The 8,929-nt window shown below is 36.6% G+C and overlaps 1 protein-coding gene across 7 annotated transcripts in view; it reads left to right on the top strand.

Annotated features, from left to right (window-relative positions):
- The first annotated feature begins 4,013 nt into the window (after positions 1 to 4,013).
- LOC102595663 (rab3 GTPase-activating protein catalytic subunit) overlaps positions 4,014 to 8,929 on the top strand; it is an 18,856-nt gene continuing 13,940 nt past the window's right edge. For 2 of the 7 annotated variants that reach the window (XM_015310229.1, XM_015310228.1), the window contains exons 1-7: positions 4,015 to 4,434; positions 5,031 to 5,074; positions 5,192 to 5,255; positions 6,437 to 6,551; positions 6,632 to 6,708; positions 6,835 to 6,950; positions 8,509 to 8,680. In XM_015310229.1, the coding sequence (XP_015165715.1) occupies positions 4,396 to 4,434; positions 5,031 to 5,074; positions 5,192 to 5,255; positions 6,437 to 6,551; positions 6,632 to 6,708; positions 6,835 to 6,950; positions 8,509 to 8,680 (627 nt within the window). In that variant the 5' untranslated portion in view covers positions 4,015 to 4,395. Of the gene's footprint in view, positions 4,435 to 5,030; positions 5,075 to 5,191; positions 5,256 to 6,436; positions 6,552 to 6,631; positions 6,709 to 6,834; positions 6,951 to 8,467; positions 8,681 to 8,929 lie in introns of those variants that run through there. The other 5 variants (XM_015310230.1, XM_015310231.1, XM_006350797.2 and 2 more) reach the window with 5 other exon arrangements.

An 8,929-nucleotide genomic window follows, 5' to 3' on the forward strand; every position in this document is an offset into this window, starting at 1 on the left:
ATGGCACCCTTCCCTTAATGATAAGTAATGAACCTTGGATTCGGTAGGCCTATGGCACCTTTCCATAAAGGTTAATGATGAGACTTGAATCGGCAGGCCCATGGCACCCTTTCAAGAGGAGTTAATGAGCTTTCCTAAATGAACCTTGAAACGGTAGGCTTAAAGCACCCTTTCACGTGTTAATGAATGTAATTTGGAGTTGGTAGGCCAATGGCACCTCTCATATGTGATAATGTCAAGATAACGAACTATTCTATGGGAATGTTGGCTAAGCACCGAGTGGATTTGGTTAGATGGAAACTCCCCCAATAGTTAGGCATGAGTTTCAATGATCGTCTACCTTATCCCATAAACTATGTGCCCGCATAGGAAGCTAGTGGATCCATTAAGCTATATACCGGTCTTCCTTAGGCAAGTAGACCACCTCTTTACGGTGTGGGGACTTATGACACCGGATTCCATGACAAGCTCTCATGGTCTATGTCGGTTAAATGCTTACTTCCCATCATGTGAGATTTCATTATGGTTTCTTGATAGGTTCTACAAAGTGTAGGTAGTAGTATGGGATGCTACCTATACATTGCACGAGTAGGCTTGGAGAGGGTCATAGTGAGTTTCTCTAAATCCTAATGTATGTGATACAATTGTGGCCTAAATGAGGTTATTAAAGAATGTTGGCTCTCAAATGCTTAATATGAGATGCATGCTATACTTGGGTTATATTACGAGTTATTTTCCCTTGTCATGTCTTAATTAATGATATACCTCTTATGTATGAATATTGTGCAAAGGTGAAAGAAAGGAATGATAAGTTACCTTAAGTGACCTTAATGTGGTGCCTTAGTATGGATGGTGGTATGGGACGCCATCCATACATTGCACGAGGTATACCATAGGGTTTCTTGAGGTGAAGGTCCAAGGTAAAGGTTTTCATGTTGAAATTGTTTAAAGGTAATATTATGACTTACTTGATGTTTATGCTTGTATTGTATGTCTTTTATGCAACTATTCATGGTACTTCAAAAAGTGGCATAATGCATGGTTTCTAACCAAAATGTCCCTTTTAAAGCATGTTTTGCATGGTCATCATACTTAGTACTTAATTGTGCTAATTCCATATTTCTCTATTTTCTATAAGTGTAGGTTCCGGCAAGTGATCCCTCCTAGCTAGTTTGAAGTGTTGGATTGCTTTCCTCCAAGACTTGGTATGTCCTCATGGATTCGAGGATAAGACTTTTAAGTTCTTTTGTTCATGTAATAGACTTAATAGACTTCTTTTGATTGTAAAGGGCCGTGTCCCTACTTATGTTTTGTGACTGTGTCTAAGATGGCCATGTGAGACTTAGACTTCCGCTGTGTGTTTTTAAAGTTGTTTTAATGAAGTTTAAATGTGTGGATGTAAATAAGTTTTTTTTTTTTTTTATTCCGCACTATTTTCATTATTGAATGCAATGAATGACTATGTGGCTCGTATAAGACCCCTTCGGGGTCGAATACGCCATGTTACGACTAGGGGGTACTCTCGGGTCGTGACAGTAAGGGTCTCAAAACTTCGGTGCATCGAAGAACCAAACTTTTATATATATCTTTAACTAAAAATAAAAAAATCAACTACCGATTAAATCATTTATGAACAAATCAAAGTAGCAACAGATTTACAATTCAATTGTTAACTTCAGATGTTAATTTCCAGAGGAACCAAAACATATGTTTATCAATGTACGTTATGTCAAGGAACCCGTCTTCGTCCTTGTTTTTCTCGAAAAGTAGTTGGAGACACAATGTCCTTGACAAAAATAAATAGTCTTTTAGTTAGCACAATAAGTGTTCCATGGCGAGACACATCATTCCTTAACATACTTTTAAATTTTGAAGTATCTTATACTTTGATTTTGTCCTCATTATATTTTTCATTCACACCGAAAAATTGATTTAAAAACACCAAATTAAATTGCACCAAAGTAGGAAAAACCTAATCGAATCAAATTAGTTTAGTTTGATATACGGTGCACACTTTTCTAAAATTGAAGAACTAAATCAAAATTTGATAAAATCTAACCGAAGAACCGAATGTCACTCCTACTCACTACAACACCACAATCCATGTTAATATTGTGAGTTGTTACTTAGCTTTGTTTTTGTCTTTTGAGTTTGGTTGATCAGTTATTTTTTGTGAAATCAATTTTTTTAAATTAATTTTCTCCCGTTTTTTCATTAAATAAAGGTAGTGACCCTACCCCCCCCCCCCCCCCCCCCCCCCCACCACCCTCCTCCCCCCCCCCCCCCCCCCCCCCCCCCCCCCCCCCCCCCCCCCCCCCCCCCCCCCCCCCCCCCCCCCCCCCCCCCCCCCCCCCCCCCCCCCCCCCCCCCCCCCCCCCCCCCCCCCCCCCCCCCCCCCCCCCCCCCCCCCCCCCCCCCCCCCCCCCCCCCCCCCCCCCCCCCCCCCCCCCCCCCCCCCCCCCCCCCCCCCCCCCCCCCCCCCCCCCCCCCCCCCCCCCCCCCCCCCCCCCCCCCCCCCCCCCCCCCCCCCCCCCCCCCCCCCCCCCCCCCCCCCCCCCCCCCCCCCCCCCCCCCCCCCCCTCTTTGGTAAATATTAGCTATACGTATAAACATCATATCTGTTGGAGGTAGTACAAATATTTTATCTAAAAATGATTTGCAATCGATTCTTTGAAATCTTTGTATTGGTTTTACACAAACAAACTCTGAGTCATGATTTTCTTTTATCTTTGCATCAAAACATCTATTTCAGTAAATAAGAGTACCTTTTAAGGAAATAATCTAACCCCTCGAAATATTGTTAGGAGATAAATTCACTAAAAACACAATGCTGAGTTTGAAATTCTATTAGTTAAAACGTACCTATTAATCATGTTTTTAGTAATTTCAAACATAGGGAATAACAAAGTTGAAAAATGAAAAGAGATGGAGAGTGGGAGTGTGATGGTTTGATCTTTGGAATGAAATGCAGAATCAAGTCCTTGTTATGTATTTTTGTCTGTTTTTTAATTGTTGTTGTTCTCTCTTCAATTTTATAATCTTTTGATATTGATAATGTTTAGACATCATCAACATAGATATAAAATACGTCAGGAGCAAGACAAATAATTATATAGATTTTTGGCAAACAAAGGTCATAAACATGAAAAAAAATTATTAGTTAAGAAAAAAAGATGTAATTAAAGATATGAAATTTATGCAACTTATTAATTTAAGCAACGTAGCTTATGAATTTTTTTTTATTTCTAATTTCTTACGACATACTCAAAAAAATAAAAAAAATAAAATCTAGACATCATTAACATGTGACAAGATGTGATAGTCCCTAATTAATATCCAATTTTTTTTAATTGTCCCTTTTGACAAATTAATAAAGGACACTTTTTTTACATATTATAACTTCAATTAATTACTTTGAAAAAGGTAAAGATTCTTAAAAAATCCTAAATTTTTAATTCATTCATTTTATAATTGATATGTGTATAATGGTAAATTCACTATGTCAATAATTATTTTTTTAATAGGTGTGCCAATTCAAAATGGACAAGTAATTAGAGATATAAAAAGTATATAATTAATATTTAATTAGAATCTAATGCGATTCTTGACATTTAATTCGTTCCTATCTATATTCATTAATAAATCTTTGGCAAATGATACCTTCCTTACTTCCATGTATATATATTAGCCTCTAATTCTTATCCCAACCACCACTCCACTTACTTATTTCCTTGACAAAAATATTTGATCGCAAAAGTAATTGTTATTTATCAAAGTTATTGAATTTTAAAATTACAATTCATACATATTTATCATATTTTTAGTACAAAGAACAGAATTTAAAAACTATTGAATTCGATCAAACTATTAAACGAAGCATTATGCCGCTAGCTCAGCATCATTTGCTCACACTTGTACTTATATTATCCAATTAATTTAAATATATAAGAGTTATAATTATTTTTGCTTAATATAAACATTGAATGACCAATTTTTTCCTACCATCTTTTGCTTTTTTTTATTACACTATCAGATTGGAATATAGAGCGGGTTCTTTCCGTCAGTCACTAGCGAATAAGAAGATGTCGTTAAGTAGAACACTTCAACGTAAAGTGACGCCGTCATAGCCAAACCGTCATCTTCTTCCTCTCGGCCTCTCCAGGTCTCTCTCTGCACATGTTACCCATAAATCATAATCAACGCCCAAAAATCTCACGAGTTGCTTCAAAAATTATACTAGCAAAAGATCCAGTTAAATTTACGAGTTGTAATTCACATTCTTCGATAAAAAATTCTTATAATTCGAGGTATTATCCTAATTAATCGTTTAGTAATTAACAACTACGAACTGTAGATTTTGATTTCTGCGAAAAATCAACGGCGTCAACTAGCAAAATGTCTAGCTCTGTTGAGGATGACGATCTACAAGAGGAGGTACTTTCATAATTGTTTTGTTTTGTTGATAAATTTAATTTAATTATGTTGCGACTTTTTTTATAATACTACGCATTAAGCCTAATAACTGACAAATCGTCCATACAAATTGGGATTTCTGTGCAATTTTATGAAAGAGCTAGGTTTCTAACTTGAAGCAGATTAAAGCAGTATTCTGTATTTGGAATAGTGCAAGAGTAAATTTGGTCATGTTTTGGAACAACCGTTAGAAGGAAGGCTATTTTTGATCCGTTCGGATAGTTGGAGGGTATTTTAAAGCCAAAATTATAATGGTGAAGGAATTTTTTTACTGAAAAAACGTAATGAGGGATAAACTTGACCTATTTTGAGTAGTTTATGGGTATTTTTGGCTCTTTTCCGTACATTCTAAAACTTGTATGATGCTCATTGCTTTTATCAGTCAATGAGCGACATGTGAGAAGTATATGCCATAAGGAAAGTAATAGGTGGATTGCAAGAAAAAGGAGGGAACTTGTAAATCCTTAGCTGCAAAACTTCAAAAGATTGTTCATTTTTAGATTTTGGGTTTCAATGTTGGTGGAAGGTTTTATGTTGTTTTGATTGTTTGATTGCAGTTTGAACATTTTGATGATTTTACCCTGGCCTCTTCATGGGAAAGGTATTTTCTTCAACCATCACAAGTTACTGCATTTACTTATTGTGTCCTCAATGCTCAAAGCTTAGATCATGATATATACAGGGGCATAGAATCTGAAGTTACTAATTATTTCTGTAGGTTCATATCCGAGATAGAGGCAGTTTGCCGGCAATGGTTGGCTGATGGCACCAAGAATTTGTTGGTATGATTTTTTTCAAATTCCTACTTCATATTATTTTAACATGGCAATTCATAGTTTATCATTTTAAATTTGCATCTGAGTGATTATAATTTCAACTCAATACATATGACTCAAAATAGTGCACTTATACTATACCAAAAGTTCAAATTCTCCCTCTCAATCTCTTTCAGGAGAGCTGAACAATGCTAATGATTATAGTTTAGCATTGATACCATTACTTTTGTTATTCGTCTGGCCCCTAACAAATCTTGCTAGGGACTGGGTCTTTGAAGCATCTGTTTCAATTTAGTAGACTGAATAATAAGTCTATTAAATAATTCAGATAAAGGTTTCTATAGTTATTCTTCAATTGAGGTAGCAATTTTGCTGTTTACTGCAGCCATCTCAAGGAATAGTGGTAAGTTGACAGCTAGAGTAAAGATAGTCAAAGTATAACGAATCTACATAGGAATTAGGATCCATATAGTCTGAGTTTAGGCTTAGCTGTTGTTATTATACTTACACTAAGTCTCGTGTTTGCCCGAGTCTGGACATACATTTGTATGTCAGTGTTGGAGTAAGTATTAGATAGGATAACATTTAGTTTCAGAGAACATATAATTTGTCTTAATAGAAATATTATAGAGTATTGGAAAGCAATGAGCCCAAATAGAGCAGTATGGATATAGAGGCTTCTTGTAGCCGACCCTCACTAGTTTGGTATTAAGGCATAGTTGACTGATTGATTTGGATGTTCGCTAACACATCTTACAAAGAACTGCTTTAACTATACCCATAGAGAGCTGCAGAGAGAACAGTCTGAAAGTATTTATAATAGCTTCCCGAAAGTTCAATGGATACCCTGGTATAGTTATCTGCTTTTATTTTGCTCCTAGTTTGGTGCACTTTGGTTGTATTACTATATTAAAGTACTTGATACTGGAGTAATTGCAGGTCAGATCAATCATCTCTTTCAAATGTTAATGATATTCCCGGACACTGGCATATGTATATTTCCTATTCAATTCAAATGACGTGGGGCTTAGTCTTGTCGTGATGCTTTGACTTGAATTATAATTGATAGAGTTTCTTGACTATATATTACATTGAGTTGATACTTCTGGTAGATGTATGACCAACAGGTCCTCGGATGTTGTTCATGAATTTCTTGTTTGTGTATCTTACATATTATCTAATGACAGATAAAGGGTGCTATCAGTTTGAATATCTCTGAGGGCCTATATAAGGTCAAAACTGACCTGAAGTATGCGATGAAAAGCTATTGCATGGAGTACTATTTTGGAACACACAATGCTGGTATGCACATAATTCTGCTGCAAAAATCTATCTGAGAGTGTTTTCATGTTTGACTTATCTAACCAATCTTTTGAATTTAGTTGGTCGAGGAAACGGAAATGACTGGAGTTGTGAATTGCATAATCTGCAACTGTCTTTTGGGGTGAATGAGTTCCTGGTATCTCTATCTTTTTTCCCTCATTCATGTCCACACAGAAAGATGACCTGTTTCTTGTGTATTTAGTACCTTCATCTAGTACATAATGTTTTGCTTTCTCTCTGAATTCGTAATGCTCATCTCTAGGTGATTGCTCCTCAAAGTGCCAGTGGCGTGGTTCTTGATGGACCGGAGGCCAGCAAACTTCTAAGTGCAGTTGCTATTGCATTGTCAAATTGTTCGGGGTATGTTGTCACAGGATGGTACCAGTCTATTTACTTCATTACTTTTGAGTTATTAGCCTAGGTTTTATTCCTGTTGGTAATTGAAGCACTCATCTTTCTTTTTCCAAATCATGTGCTACAGCGCTAAAATCAAAGTGAGAGATCTAATAAATTTTGATGGAGCATTGATGTTCTGTCAGTGAGATTTTATTTTTTTATCATACAGAGGTGCACTATATTGGAAGGTTAATAGTTTAAACAAAACCCGTGGAGATTGATGAGGCTGAAACAAAGGAGAAATTGATAAACAGAAACAGGATATTTTCCTGCTTTTAGTATATAGATTTGAATAGAGTGTATGTAAGTTGCGGTTAATGTGAAGTAAGAAATGTTGGCTTGTTGAGAATCACGAGAAGAAAAAGCTATGTGTCATGCCTTTTCCCTTTAGCAAGCGGCATGCGGCTGATGTTTCAAATGTTCCCTGAATTACTTTAAAATACCCCGTCGAAGAACAATGCCCCTTATAAGATCTGTTGTTTTATGTGACTGGTCTCTCATGAGGCCTGCCTGACTCAGTGCAAATTACAGAGATGAGGTTTGTCATTATGCAGCACGTGCTTTTTGTGTTAAAACATAGAGGGAAGTAGCAACCATCTTTTTCTGCATTGTCCAGTGACAAGTCAGTTGGTCCTTATTTTCCAACCTATTCAGTACTGTATGTTTATTATGCCTAACTCAGTAAAGGAACTTTTAAGCAGCTGGGTTGTTGGGGTAGAAAAGAAACCTTTTGAGAAAGATTTGGAATACAATAGCTGCTTGTATTTGTTGGGTGGTGTCAGGAAAGGAATGCAAGATGTTTCAAAGGGAAAGTAGATGCTATGCAGAAGATCAAATTCAGATGTTAATGGCTTTTAGTTTTTTCGTGCGACCTACAGGATGTCAAAGATGAAAATAGCCTGCTAAATTTCATAGATTCATACAGGAATAGTACTCTGTACAGAAGGAATCCATCCTTTTTGTTTTTTGTATTGGGAGATTTCTATTGTTGTAATGTCTAGACCTTCTTAGTGCTAGGCTGTCTATTATTCTTATTATTAATATACTCAATATTTACCTGTTTTAAAAAAAATACTTTAAACTACCCCGATACACTATACGATTCTCTTAGCCCTCTAAACTATTAAAGAGAGGGTAAATTTGTAGTATTGTAAACCTCAAGCACTTTCATGGTGCTTTTTGTGAGTAATGTTTTATCTAGCTTGAAACTTTTACTTGGAAAGCTGTACCAGTTATGCGAACGAGTGGATTCCATCAATAAGAAAAGTCATTATGCTAGTAACTAGTAAAAGTGGCAACCAATTAAAAAATGCAGAATTTTCAGTACACCTTTCATTCTATCTCTTAAAAAGGGGCTCTGGGAAACCTGCTTTATTAATAAAAGGGGGGCTTAAAAAAATGCAGAAAAGAATAAGTTGATATCATATCGGTACTTAGGTTTTCTTCAAGGAGAACTCAACTCTTGGCTCTATGTTTGTTATACTTCTTCCTTTCTATAGTGAACAATGTAGGAAATGGTTGATATGCTCACACCATGCAGTTTTTGGCCGGCATTTGTTCCAGTGCATGATCCTTCTCGGAAAGCATACATTGGCATCCAGAACATGGGAACCCTCTTCACTAGACGGTTTGAAGCTGATCGTATAGGTAGCCAGGTGCCAGTGAAGCTTATGCATTTGGAGGGATTGTATGAGCTATTTGTTTCTAAATTTGTAAGTTCTTCTCGTGTAGACTTTTGATATTCCAATTGATTTGTAGGTTCTGATGGTTTGTCGATCTTACAATTCTGGATGACTTGCTGTATTTCCTAAGCTGTACATAAACTTCATACTTCATGAGCTACTTTTGCACAGTTTGCAATTGGTTGATCTCGGTTTTGGGCTTTCTTCTTTAAATCAGATGATATTTACATTTTGGATTCTGAAAGAGCAGCACATTGATATCATGTCCAGTTCCTTACA

Source organism: Solanum tuberosum, unplaced genomic scaffold, assembly GCF_000226075.1.
Source record: "Solanum tuberosum cultivar DM 1-3 516 R44 unplaced genomic scaffold, SolTub_3.0 scf00128, whole genome shotgun sequence".
Classification (NCBI taxonomy): domain Eukaryota; kingdom Viridiplantae; phylum Streptophyta; class Magnoliopsida; order Solanales; family Solanaceae; genus Solanum; species Solanum tuberosum.